This window comes from Neolamprologus brichardi, chromosome 3 (assembly GCF_056152115.1).
Source record: "Neolamprologus brichardi isolate AB-2024 chromosome 3, ASM5615211v1, whole genome shotgun sequence".
Lineage (NCBI taxonomy): Eukaryota > Metazoa > Chordata > Actinopteri > Cichliformes > Cichlidae > Neolamprologus > Neolamprologus brichardi.
In genome coordinates this window covers 1604823-1630383 of record NC_142106.1, presented here as the reverse complement: position 1 = coordinate 1630383, position 25561 = coordinate 1604823, and the positions used below count along the sequence as shown (strand labels likewise).

Below are 25561 nucleotides of genomic sequence, written 5' to 3'. Positions count from 1 at the left end.
AAAAGTGATCTTGATTAAATGATCCATGGAAGGAAAGAAATGTACCAAAACTTTTATCCAGATTATAATTTTGAAGAAATGGACCCAGATCACAGGAAAGGATGAATATGAATGGGTGGAGAGGGTGGAGAGGAGCTGCAGGCTGAAAATCAGACATCACCACCAAAGTTCGTCATCAGCCAAGAAACACACGAAGTAGGAAAAGAGACAAAAACTGATTCAGGATCAGAAGGTAGAAACATGCAGGCTACAAATCCAGACTGAGGAGAATCCTCTGCTCTACAACTAGGTAAAAGCATCAGAAAGACCTCTGAGACATTTCATTGGTCCCACAGCCAACAGAGGGTGGAGTCATTACAGGTGCTCCACCCTTAGCAGCTGAACACTCTCAGGCACGTCAAAGCAAACACAGCTTCAAAGCTTCAACACAAACACTCTACAGCTCAGAAGGCATGCTCAGTGGTGACATCGGCAGTGACATCATCACCATCTTCATCCAGTCCCTGGCCTCCTCTATCACGCTGGCTCATCTCTATGGAGACGGCTGGTTTGTTCGCTGTCTTCCTGCTCCAGCAGATGAACAGCAGCAGACCAGTGGAGATGAAGTACGGACAGAAGACCACTAGATGGCAGACGAGTCTGAGCACAGACTCACAGGGAAGAGGAGGAGGACCTAAAAGAGGGCACAGAGGAGGAGTTAGGCAGTGTTCTTGTACTCCAAGTACTGCATACAGTACACATATAGCTAACCTGTCTTTAACCACACTGAGCCTGTTATCTACAGCTCTGACCTTTGACCCTCAGGTGTACATGTTTGTGGGTCAGATCTGATCCAAACCTGCAGGTGGTGAAGGTGGAGGTTAGACTGTCAGAACTCTAGTTAAATATTATTGATAATATTACTTATAATTAGCCAGAGTACCCAGGGAGACTTCACGCAGACATGGGGAGAACATGCAAACTCCACACAGAAAGACCCGGGCCTGATGGTGGAATTTCGTGTTCTCCTCGAGTACTCCGGCTTCCTCCCACAGTCCAAAAACATGCAGTTAGTAAGTAAGTAAGTAAAACTTTATTTTTATAGCATCTTTCTAGATAAAAGATCACAAATATCTTCACACAAGGATAACAAAGTATAAAACAAAACAGACAACAGTTAACAAAATGCAGTTCTAAAAAGATTTGTTAGTAGGGATAGGTTAATTGAAAAATCTAAATTGCCCACAGGTGTGAATCTGTGAGTGAATGTTAGTGCGAATAGTTGTCTGTCTCTGTGTGTTAGCCCTGCGACAGACTGGCTCCCAATGACAGCTGGGATAGGCTCCAGCGCCCCCTGCAACCCTGAAAAGGATAAGCGGAAGTGACTGAATGGATGGGATACTTATAATTATTCCTGAAGAGGCTCAGACTCAGTTTGTGACTGACAGGAGGTAGTGATGGGATTTCCGGCTCTTTTTAGAGATCCGGCTCTTTCGGCTCGGCTCACTAAAAAGAGCCGGCTCTTTCGGCTCCGAACCGGCTCTTCAGGTTGTTTTGTTGCTTTAATTAATTTATTATTAACAATAATATAAAATTATGCACAAAAGGAATTACTAATGTTAAAAAAAGTGGTTTTATTTATATATGTTTATATATGGCTCCAAGAGACAAAGCACGTACAAACTCTAAAGCATATACAAACTCCAAAAAGCACATACAAACTCCAAAAAGCACGTACAAAGTCCCTGGTGAGGGAGGCGGGCTCTAGCCCCTAGTGATGGGATTTCTGGCTCTTTTTAGAGAACCGGATCTTTCGGCTCCCAACCGGCTCTCCAGGTTTTTTTGCTTTAATTAATTTATTATTAACAACAATATAAAATTATGCAAAGAAGGAATTACTAATGTAAAAAAACCCCATTGCTTTATTTATATGTTTATATATAAATATATATGGTGGCCCAAAGAGAAAGCACGTGCAAACTCCAAAACACTAGCGTTAACTGAACTTCCAAAACAGAGCTACCCAGATCACTTAAATTACACAATTGAAAGCATGTGTGTATTGTTTGTGTATTTATAGACAAGCATTCATATTTATTCAAATAATTAAAAAAAAAAAATCATTTACCTGTTACTACCACACACCAAATCCGGTTGTTGATACTTCCTGGCTTGTGTAGCCACTAGGTAACAAAAGCTCAACACTGCGCCCTAGTGTCCTGGAGCACTTCTGTTGTCGTTTATACGTGCTTCTGAGTTTGTACGTGTTTTGGAGTTTGTACGTGCTTTGTCTCTAAGGGCCACCATAAATATACTTTATTTATTCACTCCACATAAAATGTAATAAATAAATCATATAATACAAAAACCAACTATTTACATTTTAAACTTTTAACTATTTAAATTTTCAGCTTTTTCCTTTTAAACAAATTTAACGTGAAACAACACAAAACACTGCAAACCACAACACAATTAAATATAAATTAAAATATTAAAACAAAAAGAAGATGCACATTCTCTGTCATATGGGCCTGCATGATTTCTGAATCCTTTATCATCTGCAACTGAAAATAGTAGATGATTACTATACCTTTCTAATATGACGTTGTTGTCCCTCGCTCTCTTTCTCTCTGGCTCTGTTCCTGTGCTACTGCGAGTGTAACTAACACACCTCCCCCCTCTGCCCAGCGCAAAGTACAGGCCGCGCGTGCGGAGTTTAGTGGAAAAAGGGTGAGAGAGAGGGTGAGAGAAAGAAAGAAAAAAACCTCACGGCTCGCGTCGTTCACTTCAAAGAACCGGCTCTAAGAGCCATTTCGTTCGCGAACGACCCATCACTACTGCACGGAGCTAGATGCGCAAAGCTGTGTGGAGATTCAGTCCTGTAACGTGTTGCGCTATGGAATGAATGTTTTCTTTGAAGAATATCCTGGTGAGTCTCACAGTTGCAGTTTAAGTTGTGATTCATAGTCCAGTTTCTGAGCGTAAAACCAGTCAGGATACTATGCTTGTCGGAAATGTGATGTTTGTCTTAGAACCTGCTAACGATTGCTTAGCTGTGTTAGCCTGTGGAAAGTATGCTAGCATACCCACATGTGCTCCCTGGGCTAATGCGCTTACATGTGAAGTTTTAGCTAACACACCACGGAGACACTTTTCATGCTTCATGATTTGCAGTGAAATGTATTTTTGTTGTTGATAAATTGTTATTGGCCAATAAGAACTGTATAGATGTGTGAGGAAAAAAGGGATAACACTAGAGAAACACATGTTTTATTTTACAAGTGAAGTGATTGCACTGCACGTTGTGTGCAGGCTGGTTTTTTTTATGTGGTAGAAATCTGCTGCAAGGACTGAGCGGTGCCGTCTAAGGACTGGATGCCACTGGAGGTGCCTAGAAAGGACGTTCTCAATCTGAAGGCCACCTGTTCACTTGGAGGGTGGTAGGATGCAACGATTTGCAATTTTTTTTTTTGGATTAACGGTTTTTCTGAGATCTCAGGACGCTTTATGTTGTTACTTTTTTCCTTTTTGGGTCAGATCTGATTCCACTTAACACAAAAAAACTGATGCATCAAAAAGCAAACCAGTGACTAAAGACAATTAACACTTACTAAGAACCCTGAATACTAAGTGCACTGAACTGAAATGGACAGCCTACCTAATACATTTATGGACACTTTAAGTGATATATTGTACATTGTTGAGATTTACATGTTTGAAATGATTTAAATGTTTTGTTCATGTCTATGTTTTGGACCATTTAAATGTTGAATACACTCAAATCACTTTTCTCCCTTTAAGTTGTTGTCAGTGTCTCATTCTGAGTGGAGGGATATTCCTTCTTTAAGTTGAGTTACCACTGCCAGTCTCCTTACGATCCTAACTGAACCCAACAAGAGTAGATTCTCAAATATTGTTTTTTTTCCTTGACTTTGTATGACAGATTACTGTGGATTCGACTGATTTTGGACTACTCAGTTAAAAAGGGTGACATAGGGTTAGGGCAGAATTAACCTTAACCCTGTTCATAAGGGTTTTACTTTGAGGACAACAGTATTTAAATGAGTCACACGATGTGAATTACAAACTCTGTGACACACAATTTACTCTAACAGTGAAAAACAAATCCTGCCTTCTTCTCCTCCCTGAGCCTGGTTCTGCTGGAGGATTCTTCCTGTTAAAAGGGAGTTTTTCCTTCCCACTGTCACCAAAGTGCTTGTTCATAGGGGGTATTGGGATTAGAGAAATTATTTTACTGCTATTGTCCATATTACCATTGCATTAATAATTAATAGTGATATTGCATTTAGATGTTTAAACATATTGGCACCCAATTTAGCCTTTATTACAGGCGCAGTTATAAACACTTTAAACTGTTGAGTTGAATTTATAATCCTAAATGCTTTTGAATGCTTTTTATAATCTTAAATGTTTATAGGCAGATTACATTGCATTATATGAAAGGCTCACCTCTGAATATAATCTGGGCCTAAAAGTCTTGACAGGAAATTACATGCTTTTGCAGAGCGTGCTTTTGCAAAAGCGAAACTAAGAGCAGATTGTAAGTGTAAGTAATTGTGAGGAGCTGTTTGGATGATGCTATTTGAATAACCAGGTTGTTTATTATTATCTTTTATACTTTTATATTCTTTTATTAAGCTTTTAGTAGTGGTTCTTGCTTAAAACATTTACTCAGTATATTACACATATAGTTTCAGTGGTGTACGTGTGGCCTTCTGTCTGGTGGAAAGGTTACAGGTTTTAGCTGGTGAGGTGAGAGGTGAAACAAAGTGCAACGGAGGCCATCACATACACACACAGTAGTAAACTCATTTTGTAGGTGAAGAGTTCAGACTTATTTTGCTGTAACTGCATGTTGTGCCTGCATACGTGACAGTTTGTTGCAGAACTGAGCTTGATGTTCCAGAAGATAAGCGCGGGCAGGACGAGTGACAGGATGCACCTGCCGTGGAGACGAAGACAATGTTCTTTTCAAATTATGTTAAAAGTCATTGTGGTTTTGATTTGACGTATGCATGTATTGTATCTGCTTAATGCATGAAGGGGCGTTGTATTACCCCAACCCTATAAAACCTTTGGTTTGAGTATTGTTTGACAGATCAACACTGATTCTGCACAGTGTTCATCTCCCACGCGTGGGGTCATTAAAATCAATTGTTTGACCAAGCTCTTCTGGACCATGGTTGTTTTTACTCTCGGCCTCAATATTGAACCCCTAACAGGGGTCATTGTTGAGGTGTTAATATATCGTGAAATGGAAAATCAAGCCATGATAAACATTCCCATGATCTGCTGCACTTTATTTATTATGTCAATGTTTTCATGAAGTCTTAGCTGGACCATCACTTTGAATTATATTCTTTTCTCTTCCTCAGTACAGGTCTGATTATGTCTCCTACACAGACCCTTGCAGGTCACACAGTTAGAATGCATCCCTAATGATGTAGAAGAAGCTGACGAGGCTGGGTCACAAAGACCATGACAAAGGTCACTTGACAACACTTGAACAGCTCCATCAGCCCAGGAGCTCCTGTTAACTCTGTGAATGCAAACAGAGCAAACACCTGGAGAAGGTCCAAGCCTAATGGAGTGCTCCCATTGGTTCCTCCTCTCAGGAACACTTTAGCTTAATTCCTTCATTCATACTTCACTTCCTGTTTGTTTTTACCTTTAACTCACCTGCAGAAACAGTCAGAGCAGACAGCAGCAGCACACACACACCTGTAACAGGAGGACAGAGCTCACTGAGGGTCACTAAAGGTCAGAGGTCATCATGAGGACAGACAGGTGTAGGAACATCAGCTCACCTGCAGCAGTCAGCAGAAACAGGCCTGAAACTGAAGAACACACTGATCAGAGATCAAAAGGTCACATGACCAAAGAGAAGCATTCAGACTGCAGTGATTGGTTGCTGTTCCCACAATAATTCACAGCGCCATCCAGTGGTGGAAACACAGATAATATCTTGATGCATGCTCAATCATCCAGGTAAGTAAATGCCAAAAAGTTGATTCTGTTCATCCTGACGTTTTCAGTGGGAGAAACGTTTCGTCACTCATCCAAGTGACTCCTTCAGTCTCAACTAACTGCAGGTTTCCCTCATATTCAGTACATCTGCATAATAACTGAAATTGCACCACTAAAGGAACAATGGGCTGGAAGGTCAGTTTATCATCATTAATATGCAAATTATCATCACCATTGTGTAACAACGACTGACCAAAGACCACTGATCAAAAAACATTGAATGTTGATCATTTGTCAAAGCTGCAAATGCACCTAAAGAAAGCTCCAGTGATCCAGGAGAGAAGTGTAATAATAGTTGCTAGTGAGGAAGCTACCCACAGGGGGGCACTCAGAAATTAATAACACAAAGAAGGAGTGAGTGAGCGCAAGAGAAAATAAACAGCTAGCTAAACAATGTGCCATTCATGATGTTTTATTCATAGAGGAATAAGAACATTACAAGAAGGGCAACCACTGCCTAAGCAAAAACCCGTATTGGTTTGGGTGAGAGAAGGAAGACAGGATAAAGACAATGTATAAATACTGGCATTCCTCCTGGCACTTAACAGTGTACACTATATTACTCTGTTTGTGTCGGGAAAGGAAAAACTCAATGCATCATGGGAATCCCCGGCAGCCTACGTCTATTGCAGCATAACTAAGGGAGGATTCAGGGTCACCTGGTCCAGCCCTAACTATATGCTTTAGCAAAAAGCAAAGTTTTAAGCCTAATCTTGAAAGTAGAGATAGTGTCTGTCTCCTGAATCCAAACTGGAAGCTGGTTCCACAGAAGAGGGGCCTGAAAATTGCAATTCATTATTATCAGGATGTCCAAAAAACTCACTGAAAAGCCTTCAGTTAATCCAAAATGCTGCAGCAAGAGTACTGACAGGGACTAGAAAGAGAGAGCATATTTCTCCTGTTTTGGCTTCCCTTCATTGGCTTCCTGTTAAATCCAGAATTGAATTCAAAATCCTGCTCCTCACATACAAGGTCTTAAATAATCAGGCCCCATCTTATCTTAATGACCTTGTAGTACCATATCACCCTATTAGAGCACTTCGCTCCCGCTCTGCAGGCCTACTTGTTGTTCCTAGAGTATTTAAAAGTAGAATGGGAGGGAGAGCCTTCAGTTTTCAGGCCCCTCTTCTGTGGAACCAGCTTCCAGTTTGGATTCAGGAGACAGACACTATCTCTACTTTTAAGATTAGGCTTCAAACTTTCCTTTTTGCTAAAGCATATAGTTAGGGCTGGGCCAGGTGACCCTGAATCCTCCCTTAGTTATGCTGCAATAGATGTAGGCTGCCGGGGGATTCCCATGATGCATTGAGTTTTTCCTTTCCAGTCACCTTTCTCACTCACTATGTGTTAACAGACCTCTCTGTATTGAATCGTATCTGTTATTAATCTCTGTCTCTCTTCCACAGCATGTCTTTTATCCTGTCTTCCTTCTCTCACCCCAACCAATCACAGCAGATGGCCCCGCCCCTCCCTGAGTCTGGTTCTGCCGGAGGTTTCTTCCTGTTAAAAGGGAGTTTTTCCTTCCCACTGTCGCCAAAGTGCTGCTCATAGGGGGTCATATGATTGTTGGGCTTTTCTCTGTATCTATGAAGCGCCTTGAGGCGACATTTGTTGTGATTTGGCGCTATATAAATAAAATTGAATTGAATTGAATTGAATTGAAAACTGAAGGCTCTTCCTCCCATTCTACTTTTAAATACTCTAGGAACAACAAGTAGGCCTGCAGTGTTAGAGCGAAGTGCTCTAATAGGGTGATATGGTACTACAAGGTCATTAAGATAAGATGGGGCCTGATTATTTAAGACCTTGTATGTGAGGAGCAGGATTTTGAATTCTGGATTTAACAGGAAGCCAATGAAGGGAAGCCAAAACAGGAGAAATCTGCTCTCTATTTCTAGTCCCTGTCAGGACTCTTGCTGCAGCATTTTGGATCAGCTGAAGGCTTTTCAGCGAGTTTTTAGGACTTCCTGATAATAATGAATTACAGTAGTCCAGCCTGGAAGTAATAAATGCATGAAGTAGTTTTTCAGCGTCACTCTGAGACAGGATATTTCTAATTTTAGAGATGTTGCGCAGATGGAAGAAAGCAGTCTTACATATTTGTTTAATATGTGCGTTGAAGGACATGTCCTGGTCAAAAATGACTCCAAGGTTCCTCACAGCATTACTAATAACTAATTGGTGTGTGTTACCCGGCTTCATGGATAGATAGAGCTGTGTGTCATCTGCATAGCAGTGAAAATGTATGCTATGTCTTCTAATGATGCTGCCTAGGGGAAGCATGTATAATGTAAACAGAATTGGTCCTAGCACCGAACCCTGTGGAACTCCATAATTGACCTTATTGTGTGAAATGAAGTTTTATTGATTATAAGATACACTATATATCGGTTTCATATCGGTATCGGCAGATATCCAAATTTATGATATTGTATCTGACAAAAAAAGTGGTATCGTGCCATCTCTAGTATTTAGTAGCCAAAAACTGATCCACCCAAAGGATCGGGTCCCCTGACACAAACAGAGTAATATAGTGGACACTGTTAAGTGCCAGGAGGAATGCCAGTATTTATACATTGTCTTTATCCTGTCTTCCTTCTCTCACCCCAACTGGTCGCAGCAGATGGCCCCGCCCCTCCCTGAGCCTGGTTCTGCCGGAGGTTTCAACCTGTTAAAAGGATGTTTTTCCTTCCCACTGTCGCCAAAGTGCTGCTCATAGAGGGTCATATGATTGTTGGGTTTTTTTCTGTATCTATTATTGTAGGGTTTACCTTACAATATAAAATGCCTTGAGGCGACTGTTGTTGTAATTTGGCGCTATATGAATAAAATTGAATTGAATTGAATACATTGCAGAAACCAAACAACCTCTGAATAAGAGGATGGCACAACACAGAAGAGCTACCTCATCAGGCCAGGACTCTGCAGTCTGTTTACACCTACAGGCCAGTGGACAGTCTTTCAAAGATGAGGATGTACACATCATGGACAGGGAGGAACGCTGGTTTGAGCGTGGAGTCAAGGAGGCCATTTACGTGAAAAGGGAAAGACCATCTCTGAATCGAGGAGGGGCCTAAGGGTACATCTTTCGCCATCTTACAATGCTGCGATTGCAGCCATTCCCCAACTCTCTGTGAATGGTATTCATGGTTATTGATCAACGGGCTTTGATCAGAGACCATGACTGATGAAACATTTCTCCCCCTGAAAACCTTACATCCAGATGAACAGAATCAACCTTTTGGGATACAGAGGTAATAATTTTGGAGAAATGTTTAAAGAGAAGATTGGAAGTAATATGAAGGAGACTCACAGCAGAGGCAGATGATCCATCTCAGACACTTCTCTGCAGGTTCTTCACAGTTGTGACCTCCATAACACCACAGTCCGCTCGTCTCACCCTGGCTAGGTATCGAGCTGGTGGGTAACAGGCGTCTTTGAAAACCTCGGAGCACTATTGCAAATATGTGATATCTTAATAAACCAAGCAGATATTTGAAGTTTACACAAATACATTCTCGCCTGAAAATATCTTAAAAGTTTATTTTGTGACCCAGAAAGAGTAATAAAAGTTATATTAAAATGAAGTAGCTGCGGCTATTGTTGGAAACTGGAATTTCCTGGCCGCGCTATGAATTATGGGATATTGTGGGGCACGAAGGATACACCCAACCAATCCTTCAAATCTGGGGAAAAGGAGGACACATTTGTTGGGCACATTTGGAGCAGCCTTCAAATTTGGACAGCCTTCGTCACATTGCTGTAACGTAATTGACTAAAAATGCGTTATCTTAAGGATGCTACCCCTAAATTTGGGCATAGCTACAGATTCTTAGGATCCAGTTTAAAGTTTTACAGGTTCAATGTGAAGCTGTTGCTTAGAAACAAACAGCAGCAGTACTGAGCTCAGACATTCACTGCTGTTCAGATCTTTATTTTGCAGCTCTGTCACACATCACCAGTTTAACCAGTTTCTGCACCTTTGATCTCAGTTGACTTTATAAGAATGTGACATTTTTCTGGTTAATATTATTATGTTCTTTACATACAGCACTTCACACCTCCAGACTCACTAACAGCTTCTTACCCTGGGCAGTTCAGACTGTTATCCCCCCACTCCTGCCCACCCACCTATCTGAGCCGTGGTCTGACTAACCCTCATCACTCAGGCCACTCATGCATGGACCCTATTCAGACCAAGTCCTTTTAAACTGTTTCAAAGAAACAGTCCTCCATTGTGTGCCTTTCTTTGTTTTTGTATATATCACTCTAGTATTTATTTCTTTTGTTTATTTTTTCTATTTTTACAATGACAATTAAATGCTATTCTATTCTATTCTATATTTTTTTTTATTAAGGAGATGGGTTTTTACTTCCTGAAAAGAGAGGAGGGGGAAACACATGAACATGATTGTGGTGACCCTCAGTATGTGTGAAATCTGTGTTTAGGACTGATCTTTGTGGTCCTTGTTTTGTTAGCTAATGTTGGGAGACATTATCTTCAAAAGTAACTTATTACTTTACAACATAATTAAACATTTATGCTAAATGTTACTTTCTGAGAAGATTAGCTAGTTAGAGTTTTTGCTTTTCCAAGACAATCATTTAGCTTGTTGACACTAACATGTTATTACAGACTGAAGCACTCTGTGCTGGATATGATGGACTCTTTGAAGAAACGTTTTTAATATAATGTACATATTCTAGGAACTCCTCCGTGAATCGCAACCTTATCGTGGTGGAGGGGTTTGTGTGTCCCAGGGATCCCAGGGGCTATGTTGTCTGGGGGCTTTTGCCCCCTGGTAGGGTCTCCCATGGCAAATTGGTCCTGGGTGAGGGACCAGACAAAGAGCGATTCAGAAGACCCCAATGAAAAAAACACCGAGGGAACAGTTTACCCTGCCCGGGATAGGGTTACCGGGGCCCCGCCCTGGAGCCAGGCCCGGGGAGGGTGCCCGAGGGCGAGCGTCTGGTGGCCGGGCCTTAGTCCATGGGGCCCGGCCGGGCACAGCCCGCAGAGGCGACATGGGCCCATCCTCCCGCAGGCCCACCACCCGCAGGAGGCGCCATAGGGGTCGGGTGCATTGTGTGCCGGGTGGCGGCCAGGAGCGGAGGCCCTGGCGGACTGACCCCCGGCTGCCAAGACTGGCAATAGGGACATGGAATGTCACCTCTCTGGTGGGGAAGGAGCCTGAGTTAGTGCGTGAGGTTGAGAGGTACCGGCTAGATATAGTCGGGCTCACCTCTACGCACGGCTTGGGCTCTGGAACCAGTCTCCTGGAGAGGGGCTGGACTCTGTCTCAGTCTGGAGTTGCCCCTGGTGAGAGGCGGCGGGCTGGGGTGGGTATCCTAATATCCCCTCGGCTTGCTGCCGGTACGTTGGGGTTTTTCCCGGTGGACGAGAGGGTTTGTTCCCTGCGCCTTAGGGTCGGGGAACGGGTCCTGACTGTCATCTGCGCTTATGCGCCGAGTGGCAGTTCGGAGTACCCAGCCTTCTTAGAGTCCCTGGGGGGGGGGGTGCTGGAAGGTGCTCCACCTGGAGACTCTGTTGTCCTGCTGGGAGACTTCAATGCTCACGTGGGCAACGACAGCGAGACCTGGAGGGGCGTGATTGGGAGGAACGGCCTCCCTGATCTGAACCCGAGCGGTGCTTTGTTATTGGACTTCTGTGCTAATCACAGTTTGGCCATAACGAACACCTTGTTCGAACATAAGAGTGTCCATAAGTGCACGTGGCACCAGGACGCTCTAGGCCGTAGGTCGATGATCGATTTTGTAATCGTATCACCAGACCTGCGACCATATGTTCTGGACACTCGGGTAAAGAGAGGAGCTGAGCTGTCAACTGATCACCACCTGGTGGTGAGTTGGATCAGGTGGCGGGGGAGGACGCTGGACAGACCTGGTGCACCTAAACGCGTAGTGAGGGTGTGCTGGGAACGACTAGCAGAGGCCCCAGTCCGCGAGATCTTCAACTCACACCTCCGGCAGAGCTTCAACAGCATTCCGAGGGAGGCGGGGGACATCGAGTCCGAATGGACCATGTTCAGCGCCTCCATTGCCGAAGCTGCTGCATTGAGCTGCGGCCGCAAGGTGGTTGGTGCCTGCTGTGGTGGTAATCCCCGAACCAAATGGTGGACACCAGAGGTGAAGGGAGCCACCAGACTGAAGAAGGAGTCCTATCGGGCTTGGTTAGCCTGTGGGACTCCGGAGGCAGCCGACAGGTATCGACAGGCCAAGCGGAATGCGGCTCGGGCAGTCGCTGAAGCAAAAACTCGGGTGTGGGAGGAGTTCGGAGAGGCCATGGAAAAAGACTTTCGGACTGCCTCGAAGAGGTTCTGGCAAACCGTCAGGCGTCTCAGGAGGGGAAAGCGGTGCTCTACCTGCACTGTGTATAGTGCTGGCGGAGCGCTGCTGACGTCGACTGAGAAAATTGTCAGGCGGTGGAAGGAATACTTCGAGGACCTCCTTAATCCCACTGACGCGTCTTCCGAGGAGGAAGCAGAGTCTGGGGATGAGGGGAATGACCCGCCAATTTCTGGGGGCGAGGTCACTGAGGTAGTTAAACAACTCCTTGGTGGCAGAGCCCCTGGTGTTGATGAGGTCCGCCCCGAGTTCCTGAAGGCTCTGGACGTTGTAGGGCTGTCCTGGCTGACACGCCTCTGCAATGTTGCGTGGAGATCAGGGGCAGTACCCGTGGATTGGCAGACCGGGGTGGTGGTCCCCATCTTTAAGAAGGGGGACCGGAGGGTGTGTTCTAACTACAGGGGGATCACACTCCTCAGCCTCCCCGGGAAAGTCTATGCCAGGGTGCTGGAAAGGAGAGTTCGTCCGCTAGTCGAACCTCTGATGCAGGAGGAACAATGCGGTTTTCGTCCTGGTCGCGGAACACTGGACCAGCTCTTCATCCTCTCGAGGATACTTGAGGGTGCATGGGAGTTTGCCCAACCAGTCTACATGTGTTTTGTGGACTTGGGGAAGGCATTCGACCGTGTCCCTCGGGGTGTCCTGTGGGAGGTGTTGCGGGAGTATGGGGTGTCTGGCCCATTGCTACGGGCCATTCGATCCCTATACAACCGTTGCAAGAGCTTGGTTCGCATTGCCGGCAATAAGTCGGACTCGTTCCCGGTGGGTGATGGGCTCCGCCAGGGCTGCCCTTTGTCACCGGTTCTGTTCATAATTTTTATGGACAGGATTTCTAGGCGCAGCCAAGTGGCGGAGGGCTTTCGCTTTGGTGGCCTCAGGATCTCATCTCTGATCTTTGCGGATGATGTGGTTCTGTTGGCTTCATCGGGTGAGGGCCTCCAGCTCGCACTGGAGCGGTTCGCAGCCGAGTGTGAAGCAGCGGGAATGAGGATCAGCACCTCCAAATCTGAGGCCATGGTTCTCAGCCGGAAAAGGGTGGAGTGCCCACTCCGGGTCGGGGATGAGGTCCTGCCCCAAGTGGAGGAGTTCAAGTATCTCGGGGTCTTGTTCGCGAGTGATGGGAGAAGGGAGCCGGAGATCGACAGACGGATTGGGGCTGCGGCTGCAGTAATGCAGACGCTGCACCGGTCCGTCGTGGTGAAGAGGGAGCTGAGTGTAAAAGCGAAGCTCTCAATTTACCAGTCGATCTACGTCCCTACCCTCACCTATGGCCACGAGCTGTGGGTAGTGACCGAAAGGACGAGATCGCGGATACAAGCGGCGGAAATGAGCTTCCTCCGAAGGGTGGCTGGCATCTCCCTTAGAGATACGGTGAGAAGTTCGGCTATCCGGGAGGGGCTCAGAGTAGAGCCGCTGCTGCTCCACATCGAAAGGAGCCAGCTGAGGTGGTTTGGGCATCTGACAAGGATGCCCCCTGGGCGCCTCCTGGGTGAGGTGTTCCAGGCATGTCCCACCGGGAGGAGGCCCCGGGGCAGACCCAGGACACGCTGGAGAGATTATATCTCTCGGCTGGCCTGGGAACGCCTTGGTGTTCCCCCGGAAGAGCTGGAGGAGGTGGCTGGGGAGAGGGAGGTCTGGGCCTCTTTGCTTAGGCTGCTGCCCCCGCGACCCGGCCCCGGATAAAGCGGATGAAGATGGATGGATGGATATTCTAGGAATTAGCTGGAGCTCTTCTGCCTTGCTCTACGATAAATCCTAAAGAAGTGAAAGGTGATGAAATGTAATGTCACCAATTTATTCTTTTTACACTACATTGTGACATCTTCCACACTAAAAGAATAAACTGAGATATAATATAGATTTATGTGTCAGGGGCGGCCCAAATACACATTTTATTTTGAAAGGTCACAGAGGAAATTGAAGAATCACTGAACAGCATCACTCGAGTATTCATTCAAACCCACCATGACTGCATGTTTGGATGAGTAAAACCCACTGATCTGGACAGAGGTGACCCAGTCAGTTCATTTTTATGTAGGGTCAGAAGGTCAGCACAGTAATCAGATTACACCTGTTCATATCAGGTGAGTGAGAGCTTTCATACCTTTAAGTTTCCAGCAGAGGAACAGAAACAAACCCAGAACTAGAACCAGGAGAAGCCCAGAGACCAGACCTGCTACAACTGGGACCACGAGAGAGGGAGGAGGAGAAGGAGGAGGAGAGGGAGGACAAGTAAAAGGAGATTTTACAGGAGGAACAAAGTTTGTGGAGGTGCTTGGAGGAGGACAGTGAGGAGGAGGAGGACAGTGAGGAGGAGGAGGAAGGATGATTTTGGGAGGATCTGGAGGAGAGATGATGAAGATGGTTCAGTCAGTTTATTATCAGATCACATTGTTACATCATTTTTTAAACAGGAAGTGATGTCAGTGTTCTGACCTCTGACCCTCAGAAAGCTCCGAGGAGTCTTTCCACTCTCATCAGTAGAACACCAGTAGAGACCTTCGTCAGCCTGCTGGATGTTAGTGATGATGTACGCTTGTTTATGACCAACAGAACTTCCTTTGATGTGGAAATAAGCTGCGACTGTGGCACCATTCCTCTTTCTGCAGCGCAGAATGACATCACTTCCTGTCCTCACAGGAAGTGCAGGGATCTCCAGGATGACACTTTTTTCTGACCATCAGAGACAAACAGAGTTAATGAGAGCAGAGTCACACAGAGACAGAGACACAGCTGGAACGTCTCACCTGTAGTGTCTGATTGGACACTGAAGGAGACGTTGTCACTCTTCTGTCCAGAGGAGTCCTCACACCAGAAGGTTTCACTGGGAGCAGAAAGATCCACAACACAGTAGGAACCAAGAAGCCTCCCACAGTCCTCAGTCAGTCCTCCTCTGGTCCTCTTCACTGTCCATCCATCAGCTGTCTGTCCATCATCAACACAACTCAGATCCACTAAAGATCCTCTGAAGACCTGCTGAAGGTTTGGACCAACAGACAGAGACACTGGAGGACACACACACACACACACACACACACACACACACACACACACACACACACACAGTAAATGTGTTTGTGTTCCTGTTGGAGTCTCACTGATTGTTTTCACTTCCATCTCCTCACCTGCAGAAACAGTCGGTGCAGACAGCAGCAGCACACACACACCTGCAACAGGAGGTCAGAGGTCAGTAAAGGTCAGAGGCTCCACCACCTTGTGTACCTGCACAGGTGAGGAGCGTCTTTCTCTGTGTGAATATGACCAAACAGATAAGCAGATGTTTGTGACAGTCACACTGAGGGGCCTGCAGTCATTACAAAATCACATGAAAGTTAGAACAGTTATGAGGGAGCTGAGTGTGAGCAGAGAGGTGGCATTAGACTCCAGAGTCTTGGAGGAAAAAGTGAATGTTAGCTCAGAATTGAACATGTTTTAACTCTTAGATTAGACCAAAAAACCTGATAGGCACCCAAATACATCTGCATAATCCTTCCCAACACCGTGGAGGACAGCAGGGAGAATTTAGATGCTCTCCAACATTAGATTAGATAAAACCACGACAAGCGCCGTTCCTTCGCTTGATCCCAGTTGCTCTTGTCTGCTTCCTCGTAACACTGCTCTTTATTGAGGTTACATGAATATGCATAGGTTAATTAACATAGGATATCTTATATAGATATACATGTGAACAAAGAGCACCGTCTGTGTATGTGTGTGTGTGTGTGGGGTGAAGCTGTGACCCCATAAATGACTTCCCTAAATCTGCTGGTCTGGAAGTCCAGCAGTTCATCTAAACAAAAGGCACTTAGACTAAAACAGACATAGCTACGTTTATCCTACCATAAAACAATAAAAGAAGGTACGACCTCTCCCATGCTTCCAGGATGTGGGTGTGAATGAAAGAGCACTCTGGAATGCAAACAGTCTTTGCAGACTCCTAAGGATCATACATCCTATCACTACACAATTGATTATACACCTCTAAGCATATATGGCTAAATATTTCCCAATACAAATGACAATAATAAAATATAAATCCAACAATAGGAATAACCAGGGAATTGCACATTTCAACTATTTTGAGTCTATTGCACCGCTGAATATAGAAACAAAATTGCACAGTGAAAAGTGCACTACAGCTTAGTTGTTCCCGCCCTCCTTTGTCCTCCTGTTTCCCCTCCAGAGAGGAGTTAAACAGTTTGATGGCGTGTGGGACAAAGGAGTTTTTGAGTCGGTTGGTTCTTGACTTTGAGAGAAGCAACCTGTCACTGAACAGACTCCTCTGTTTGTTTATGGCTGTGTGCAGACGATGCCCAGCATTGTCCATAATGTCCAACAGTTCCTTTAGGACAAAAAAAAGACCCTGTGATAGCCCAATAGACTGGATGTAGACTGGTGTATTGGTATACAATATACACAGAATAATAGTAGTTTTATTATTCTTAATATTTATACTGCCTATAAATCTTGTCAAAATGAGCAAGAATACCTCAGTAGGCTGGCTTTTATTAATGCATTTATTCAAGATAATGATACTTACAGCATATATGTTTTGGGTGATTTTAATGCTGATCTCACAGACACCAGTTCTCAGTTTGCTAACCACTTAGCCCACTTTTGTAAAGTTAACAATCCTATCATGTCTACCAAAGTGTTATTGCCTGCAGACAGCTATACATACATAAGTGAAGCCTGGCATAGTACATCATGGCTGGACCACTGTATCTGTACAGCTGATGGACATGCAGCTTTAGCAAACATGACTATTAGGTATGAGGTAACTGTGTCAGACCATATACCTTTTGGTTTTACTGTGAATGTGGGACAAATGCCTGCAACAACTGGAAATAATATTGCTAATATTGCTACCAGTGTAAAATTAGACTGGTCAGCATTTAGTGAAGATGATTTCTTAGCTTATCATAGTAATACCGATATACATCTGAACAACATTTCTTTGCCCAAAGAAGCTGTTTTGTGCAAGGATGTCAACTGTAAGAATGCTGTGCATAAACATGAACTCTGCTCCATGTATGATGATATAGTGACTGCTCTGTATGAATGTGCTACACTGTTTGATAAACAATATAAGCCTAAGAAACCTAACATTAGACCTGGAAAGAACATGTAGCCATGTACCTTGATGAAGCTTGTGTAGCTTATAAATGTTGGGCCATGGCTGGAAGACCTAAACAAGGCCCAGAATTTGAACAGAAAAAACGTGTGAATGTCAGATATAAATATGCTGTTCGCTTCATAACTCAAAATGAGCTGAGAGCAGATTCTTTGGCTGCTCGTTGCTGGAACGTTGAGCCACCAGCGTCAGTTATTGTGATCAGCAAGTCTGGGACTGTTAGTCTTCGTGCGACCTTGTACTAAGTGGATTTTTCTGTGTTTGTAGATCTTCCCTGGACCCGTCCCTGTATTGTTGAGTGAGCGAGTGAGCGAGAGGAGCGTTGGAGGCAAAGGAATGGGATCGTTGCTGAGAGAGTGGAGTGTGTTTTCAGACCCTTCCCCTCCCCCTCGGACCCTAGAGCCATGGACCCCTCTCCCAAACACTTTGTATATATTATCACCTGTTGAAATCACTGTAAATAAACGCACTGTTAGCTTTTGCAAAGGTCTCCAGGTCTGCGCCTGAGTCCGCCTACAAAACCCTGTCAGGAGAGCATTACAGCGCGTTGTTTTACTGTATAAAAAGTGAATCATATGAGGACAATTCTGACATGAGTAATGACACAATAAGTGTAAGGACACATGAAGTATATTGTCATGGTGCTGGGCCGTTGACCCAGCGTTTTGTGTTTTATGATTATTTTCCTCTGTTCTAGTTATTCTGATTTTGGTATTCTGTGTCCTGTTCGTGTTCTGGATTTCCTGTTTTATTCTGGAGGTCTGTGTCTGTTGTCATTGTGTTCAGCTTGTATCCTCAGGTCGTCTTGTGTATTAGAATCAGCTGTGCTCCCACCTGTATGTCATTACCTGGTCTCCTTGTTTGTGTGTGTATATATAGTGGGTGTCGGTCTGTGCTTGTTGTCGGCTCGTCTGTGTTCCATGGTGTTTCGTTCCTCTCTCTGCGTCTCTCTGCCCCGCACCCTATTTCGTATGTTCTCAGGTTTGTTATTTAGTTTTCCCAGTTTAGGTTTCTTTAGTCATTTGCATTCCTCACTGCCTGTTCTGTAACTCCGTCACTTGGAAATAAACGTCACTTGCATCATCAATCGACTGCCTGCATTTTGGGTCCTCTTTCCCTCCAACACCACACGGCTCGCCTCGGCAGCCCTGACATATATGAATTCATTCATAGTTATCTGATAATAAAGCTTCTGGGTTGGATCACTGCAGAACATTTAAAACAGTTTAAGTTTAAGGCTAGTTCCTCTTCTAGCACTCTGCTTCACAGGGTTTATGATTCATGGAAGACTACCAGACTCAATGCTGTGTATTTTACTGGTACCAGTTATGAGCTGTCTGGATAATAAGAAGAAACAGAAAAGAAAGGAATTAAAAGGGAATAAAAAAAACTCTCATGGCAGCCCAAGGTGTATGTGATGCTCGTTCTGAGTATACTGTTGGAACCCACTGCACTGTATTTGGGGAGTAGGGGTTACAATGTGAACTTCATCCTGGCTGATATGGCTGAGGGCACTGAAGTTATCTTGGGGCACCCTTTCCTGCCCCAATCGTGTGCCTGCTTAGATTATGGCCAAGTGATAACCCTGTTTGATGAAAAGATACCGTGCTTTGGCTTGTGCCCTCAACCCGAGGTGCTTGTTGTCTGGGTCACACGCACTACAGTTTTGGAACCAGGCTGCGAGTATGTGGTCCCTCGGGTTTTCCAGCTTCCACTGATAGGCCGCACGAAGCCCCATGAAGGGTTTTGTGGAGAAGCACCAAGTGCTGGTGGCTCACGTAGTTGTGCAGCCTTGCAAACCCTCTAGCATCCCGATCAGAGTCTTTAACCCTGGGGCTGCAGCTGTTACCTTAAAGTGGGGTGCCGTGGCTGGGGTTCTTCAGCCTGTGCAAGTCCTAGAGGGGTTGGCGAATTACCCACCAAGGGTCTTGGCAGCCCTCAAGCTTGATAGCACTGCCCCTGCTTTTGTGCCAAGCCATTTGCAGGCCCTGTATTCTGAGAGCAGCCCCGGTTTGACACACGTTGCCCGTTGGGGATTAGCAGGCCTGCTGGGGTCCTATGGTGATGTCTTCTCACTGGCCTAAATGACCTTGGTTGCACCAGTGTCGTCCAGCATGACATCTTGACCATGTCAGTGCCACCGGTTAAGCACCCGCCATGCAGGATGGCAGGAGACAAACAAATAGCGGCCGACCAGCATGTACAGCAGAGCCTGCGACTGGGCTAACTCAGCCTAGCAATAGCTAGCTGCTCCAATTGTTATGGTGAAAAAGAAAGATCAGAGTCTCAGACTGTGTGTGGACTATAGACCACTAAATGAGCGCACTCTTCTTTGATATTGACCCCAAAAGTCCTTCAGCATCTGAAATGACACTTGTAGTTTGTCCGTTTTCGACTTGTGCTAAGCTCGACGACACTCGCGTCTGACAGCTCGGGTCATGTCGTTCAGCCAGGGCTCAGATTTAGTTTTAGGCAGTCTGGTTTTTAATGGAGCCACAGTGTCCAAGGCAGTCTGACAAGTGGAATAAAACCATGAGCTCAGTTCCCCAGTCTGGCTGCATAAAAACTTTTACAGTTCTGGTTAAAAACAGTTGGAAACTGGTCAGCAGTGGAGGAGTTAAAAAGGCAACAGCACCGAGCAGCAGCTGTGAGCAGGGTTGCATCACCGGCTGTTAACAAGAATGGCAAGCCCCCCTCCTTTCTGCTTACTCCTTTCGATGGATCAGGCTTTCAAATGAATTAAAAGTCTGTCTGGGGCTTTAGTTGACTGATAGACTGGTGTGGAAGATTGCTGCCACACCACCTTCTTGGCCTGTGCTTCGTGCTGTGTATTGCGGCTCCTCCACCCAACGGGCACGGCAGGCCAAACATGAGAACGCTGATGATGCCCAACAATAAACACATTAGATGCACTTATGTACTATTTGTTCCTTTTATTCCACATGGTACTGTCCACTATACAAAATCAGCACATGGGATCAACTTTTAAACAAACGCACAGATTTCACAAACACAAGAACTGCAACTCACAAAGTCTTACTGTCACGATCCAGGGTCTTTTGACCCAGCATTTTAAGTTTTACTTTATTTTTTATGTTTATGGTTTATGTTTAAGTTCATTAGGTTATATAAGATCATTTGTTTATTAGATTCCACTTGTGTATCCAACCCCTGTTAAGTCTCCCTTGTCCTTCATGTGCTTCATGTCTGTTTCTTATGTTGTCAAGTTCATGTAGTCATGTTTGCGTTTCATTACATTCATATTTTATTTTGAAAGAGGTACTGTGTTCCTGTGTTTTGTTTTACTCTTCCCCTGTGGCGTCGTTATGTTCATGTTGTGTCTACTGTTTCTTTCTGTCCCATGTTTCAGGTCCCTATGTTCTGTCTCCCCAGTCTGTTAAGTTTACCTGTCTTGAGTTCAGTCAGTGTGTTTCCTGTTTTACTTTCATGGTCTATATCCTATGTTAATGTTTCTAGTTTTGCTTCCCTTGTCTCGCCTTATTACTCCCAGCTGTGCTCTCCTCCTGTGGCTCATTCCCCCTCATTATCCCTCAGTGTATTTAAGCCCCATGTTTCTCTTTGTCAGTGACGTGTGCTCCATCTTAGCTGTGTGATTCTCCCTGTGTTTCCATGTATGATTTAGTATTAGTTTTCCCAGTTTAGTTTTGTTCTTTGTTTCCCTTCCACGCCAGCAACAAAGCTGTATTTTTTGAGTTTACTTTTCGTCTCTGCGAGTTTGCGTTTGGGTCCTACTCTTGCTTGCACACAGCCGTATTGTGACACTTACACCAATTATATGTCACGCTACAACATTGGCCTATGGCATCAATTAGTGCACTAAACTAAACTCAAGTTGGATACAAAAATGCATCAAAATGACTCAAGCTGCACTCAAGCTACGGTCAACAGAAAGTTTCTCCTTTCTGCTCATCAACATCAGGTGCGGTGAACAGGTGACTGCAACCACATTTATCACCTAATACACCCATGAGTCACGCCCAACACCTGTGCACCAATACAGAGTGTGCATTTAAAACCAACCCTCTTAATCCAAAAGAGGAACAACTCATATGGCTCCTACACTGTGTGTTTATCTTCATGGAAACTTGGCTGAATGACAAGATCTCCCACGTGGACATTCAGCTAATGGGGCAACACAATATCCAGGAATGCCGGTACATCTGGAAAAGGACACGGCGGTGGTGGCCTGTATGTTTAAATCAACACAGGTATAATCAACAAGCAGTGCTCTGCTGACGGAATTTATGGCAGAGATGTGAAGGCCCTATTATTTGCCAAGGGAGTTCAGTATCATTGTTATTGTGGCAGTGTACATTCCCCCTGAAGCTAAGGAAGCTCGACGCAAGCTGTATTAGGCTGTCAGTGACCTGCAATCTGACCAACCTGAAAGATTTTTAATTTTACTGGGTATTTCTGTCATGACCGGTCAAATGCAGACACCACAAGGATGCTCGGAGGTACAGTGAAAAGAAACGATTTATTTTGGCACTAAAAAGTGGCACACATTGAAAGTGGTGACCGAAAATAAAACACTACACATGAACTAAGGATGAGAGGGAAAACAATTGGCCTCTGGACTCTTTAATTTACTAAACTAACGCAAAACTTCCTATTAGAGCACTAAGAACTTGTAACTAAATACTGGCAAGAACTACGAGACAAAACTACTACTAGGAATGCTGAGAAAGAAGACACAGCTATGAAGCACTAGGATTGGCTAGGACACAATGATAATTAAGCATGAAAACAAGATTCACACCACATGTGCAGCGGCAGAGTCCAAAGGAAAAAGTCTCTTTGTTTGGCTGGGCAAAAACAGCCTGAGCACGGCTCTAGGAAATTTTCCGGAGCAGGCACACAAGGTATTATTCAATTCAATTCAAGTTTATTTATATAGCACCAAATCACAACAACAGCTGCCTCAAGGCGCTTTATATTGTACAGTAGATTGTACAATAATAGATAGAGAGGAATAACCCAACAATCATATGACCCCCTATGAGCAGCCCTTTGGCGACAGTGGGAAGGAAAAACTCCCTTTTAACAGGAAGAAACCCCCAGCAGAACCAGGCTCAGGGAGGGGCGGGGCCATCTGCTGTGATTGGTTGGGGTGAGAGAAGGAAGACAGGATAAAGACAATGTATAAATACTGGCACTTAACAGTGTACACTATATTACTCTGTTTGTGTCGGGAAAGGAAAAACTCAATGCATCATGGGAATCCCCGGCAGCCTACGTCTATTGCAGCATAACTAAGGGAGGATTCAGGGTCACCTGGTCCAGCCCTAACTATATGCTTTAGCAAAAAGGAAAGTTTGAAGCCTAATCTTGAAAGTAGAGATAGTGTCTGTCTCCCGAATCCAAACTGGAAGCTGGTTCCACAGAAGAGGGGCCTGAAAACTGAAGGCTCTGCCTCCCATTCTACTTTTAAATACTCTAGGAACAACAAGTAGGCCTGCAGAGCGAGAGCGAAGTGCTCTAATAGGGTGATATGGTACTACAAGGTCATTAAGATAAGATTATTTAAGACCTTGTATGTGAGGAGCAGGATTTTGAATTCAATTCTGGATTTAACAGGAAGCCAATGAAGGGAAGCCAAAACAGGAGAAATATGCTCTCTCTTTCTAGTCCCTGTCAGGACTCTTGCTGCAGCATTTTGGATTAGCTGAAGGCTTTTCAGTGAGTTTTTTGGACAGCCTGATAATAATGAATTGCAGTAGTCCAGCCTGGAAGTAATAAATGCATGAACTAATTTTTCAGCGTCACTCTGAGACAGGATATTTCTAACTTTAGAGATGTTGCACAAATGGAAGAACGCAGTCTTACATATTTGTTTAATATGTGCGTTGAAGGACATATCCTGGTCAAAAATGACTCCAAGGTTCCTCACAGTGTTACTGGAGGCCAAGGTAATGCCATCCAGAGTAAGAATCTGCTTAGATACCATATTTCTAAGCTTTTCAGCGCCGAGTACAATGACCTCAGTTTTATCTGAGTTAAGAAGCAGAAAGTTAGTGGCCATCCAGGTCTTTATGTCTTTAAGACATTCCTGCAGTTTAACTAATTGGTGCGTGTTATCTGGCTTCATCGGCGTCATCTGCATAGCATCATCCACAATTATTTTCCGTTGCGGATGATAAAGGATTCAGAAAGTTTATTCATGCAGTGAATCCAATGCAATTGTATACAATTCCAAGCAGGAAAATTTGCACGTGCTTCAGAGTTTGTACGTGCTTTGTCTCTAGGGGGCCATAAATATACTTTTATTTATTCACTCCACATAAAATGAAATAAATATATTATAAAATACAGAAATCAACAATTTACATTTCAACTTTTAACTATTTAAAAGCCTTCACATCAAACATTATGTTAACAGTCATGTTTCTTAGCCACCTAGTGTGCCACAGTAGTGGTTTGACATTAATGTATATGGGGTCAAATTGACCTTATTGGCCCCTAAGAAACTCAGGGTGACCCATTCAAACTCAGTGTTCTCAGCCTCATTTGAAATACTGATGTGGTTCTGCTAGAGTTGAAGATGTCAGGGAATGCGGCCTTTGCTAGGCATTCCCAGCACACCCTCACTATCTGTTTAGGTGAACCAGGCCTGCTCAGCATCCTCCCCCACCATCTGATCCAACTCACCACCAAGTGGTCATCAGTTGACAGCTCAGCTCTTGTCTTTACAAGACATACAGCTGCACATCTGGTGACACCATTACAAAAGTATGGCTGTGCATTTGTGACCTGGGGTGTCTTGGTGTCATGTGCACTTATGGACATGGTGTTCATTATAGACAAACTGTGATTCTGTGCACAAAAGTCCAATAACAGACTATCACTCGGGTTCAGATCAGGCCAGCCATGTAACACACTTACTTTTAAAAATGAGTTGACACATCACTGTAAAAAACAAAAAACAAAAGAATATACTGTTTATGCACTTGGTATTTAAAATCGATGTATTGTTTGTTTTAACAGCACAAACTGTCTCAAGTTGTAGAAACTCCTAATTAGTGGAATTTATACCTGATACTTGGGAGTGCAGCCTTTTCTAAAGTCATACAAATATCCAGTCATTAATTCATTCTTATTAAAAAGCTGTCATGACAGCCATTATTTCTGACCCTGTAAACAGCCATAAACCTGTCACGATGACTGTAATAAAGATGGATGATAAATACAAAGATCTAGCCAGTTTTGTCTAATAATAGATGAATTACCATGTTGACATATTATATATGTTATATTATGTTATAATATACAGACTGTGAGCTGCTGTCAGAGTCTCTGCTCTAAATAAATGAGTGAGGGACTCACCGAGGAGGAGGAGGAGGCGCAGAGGGGTGGCTGCCGGCTTCATGGTGTCTGGATGTCGACTGAGTACGTGGTCGTTGAGCTATGGAAAGATGCCCGGCTTCATCACTTCCTGTTCTCACGTTAGCGTGCTGCTGTGTGTCCGGCTCACAAAGGTGAAATGTCCCAGTTGTCCTTCTCAGTCCATCACAGCTCAGTGTGTGAAAGCAGCTCAGAGAGCACAGGCTGACTATGACTCTGCTCATTATGGGGTCTTCACCATGTTGGTCCCACAGCATTAACTATAGTCACAAATACATGACGTAGGAAGTAATCATCATCTTTGCTTCTGTTTCTGATATAAACTGTGCTGTTAAAGGTTTTAATGGTCCTGAATTTAAAGAGTGCAGACTGTCGCAGTTTCAGATCGTCTCTCTGATCACCAGGAGAATAAAAACTTCACCATGATTCATCTGCACCTTTAAACAACTTCCTCATGACAAAACAATTAATGAAGAATGTATGATTGTATTATTATAAAGAGATTATCTTGTAAAATTTGACCACGTGTCTTTCACAGAGATTAAATTTGTTGTGCAGACGATAAAACAGCAGAAGTTTTGTCTCGTACAGTTTGTCACTTTAGGTGTGAACAAGCTGTTTTCACACCATTTAAAGCAGAAGTCAGACTGCAGATAAGATCAGCTCAGCTCT

At 44.3% G+C, this 25561-nt stretch overlaps 1 protein-coding gene across 1 annotated transcript; it reads right to left on the bottom strand.

Moving 5' to 3' along the window:
• Positions 1-237: 237 nt before the first annotated feature.
• Positions 238-24914, bottom strand: LOC148103110 (uncharacterized). The gene is made up of 9 exons (XM_087838608.1): positions 24872-24914; positions 15519-15560; positions 15141-15398; positions 14830-15066; positions 14498-14734; positions 9341-9481; positions 5808-5837; positions 5680-5721; positions 238-673 (listed from the first exon to the last, which is right to left on the bottom strand). Exons 1-9 carry the CDS (start codon positions 24912-24914, stop codon positions 444-446), a joined length of 1260 nt encoding a protein of 419 aa, XP_087694734.1. The 3' UTR covers positions 238-443.
• Positions 24915-25561: the final 647 nt, after the last annotated feature.

Excerpts from the sequence above, each read along its gene's own strand:
- LOC148103110 (XM_087838608.1), bottom strand. The coding sequence starts at position 24,914 with ATGAAGCCGGCAGCCACCCCTCTGCGCCTCCTCCTCCTCCTCG. Across the intron at positions 15,067-15,140 it reads TGTCCAATCAGACACTACAG|AAAAAAGTGTCATCCTGGAG; the intron begins GTGAGACGTTCC and ends TCTGATGGTCAG. Across the intron at positions 5,838-9,340 it reads ATGGATCATCTGCCTCTGCT|TTTCAGGCCTGTTTCTGCTG; the intron begins GTGAGTCTCCTT and ends TGTGTTCTTCAG.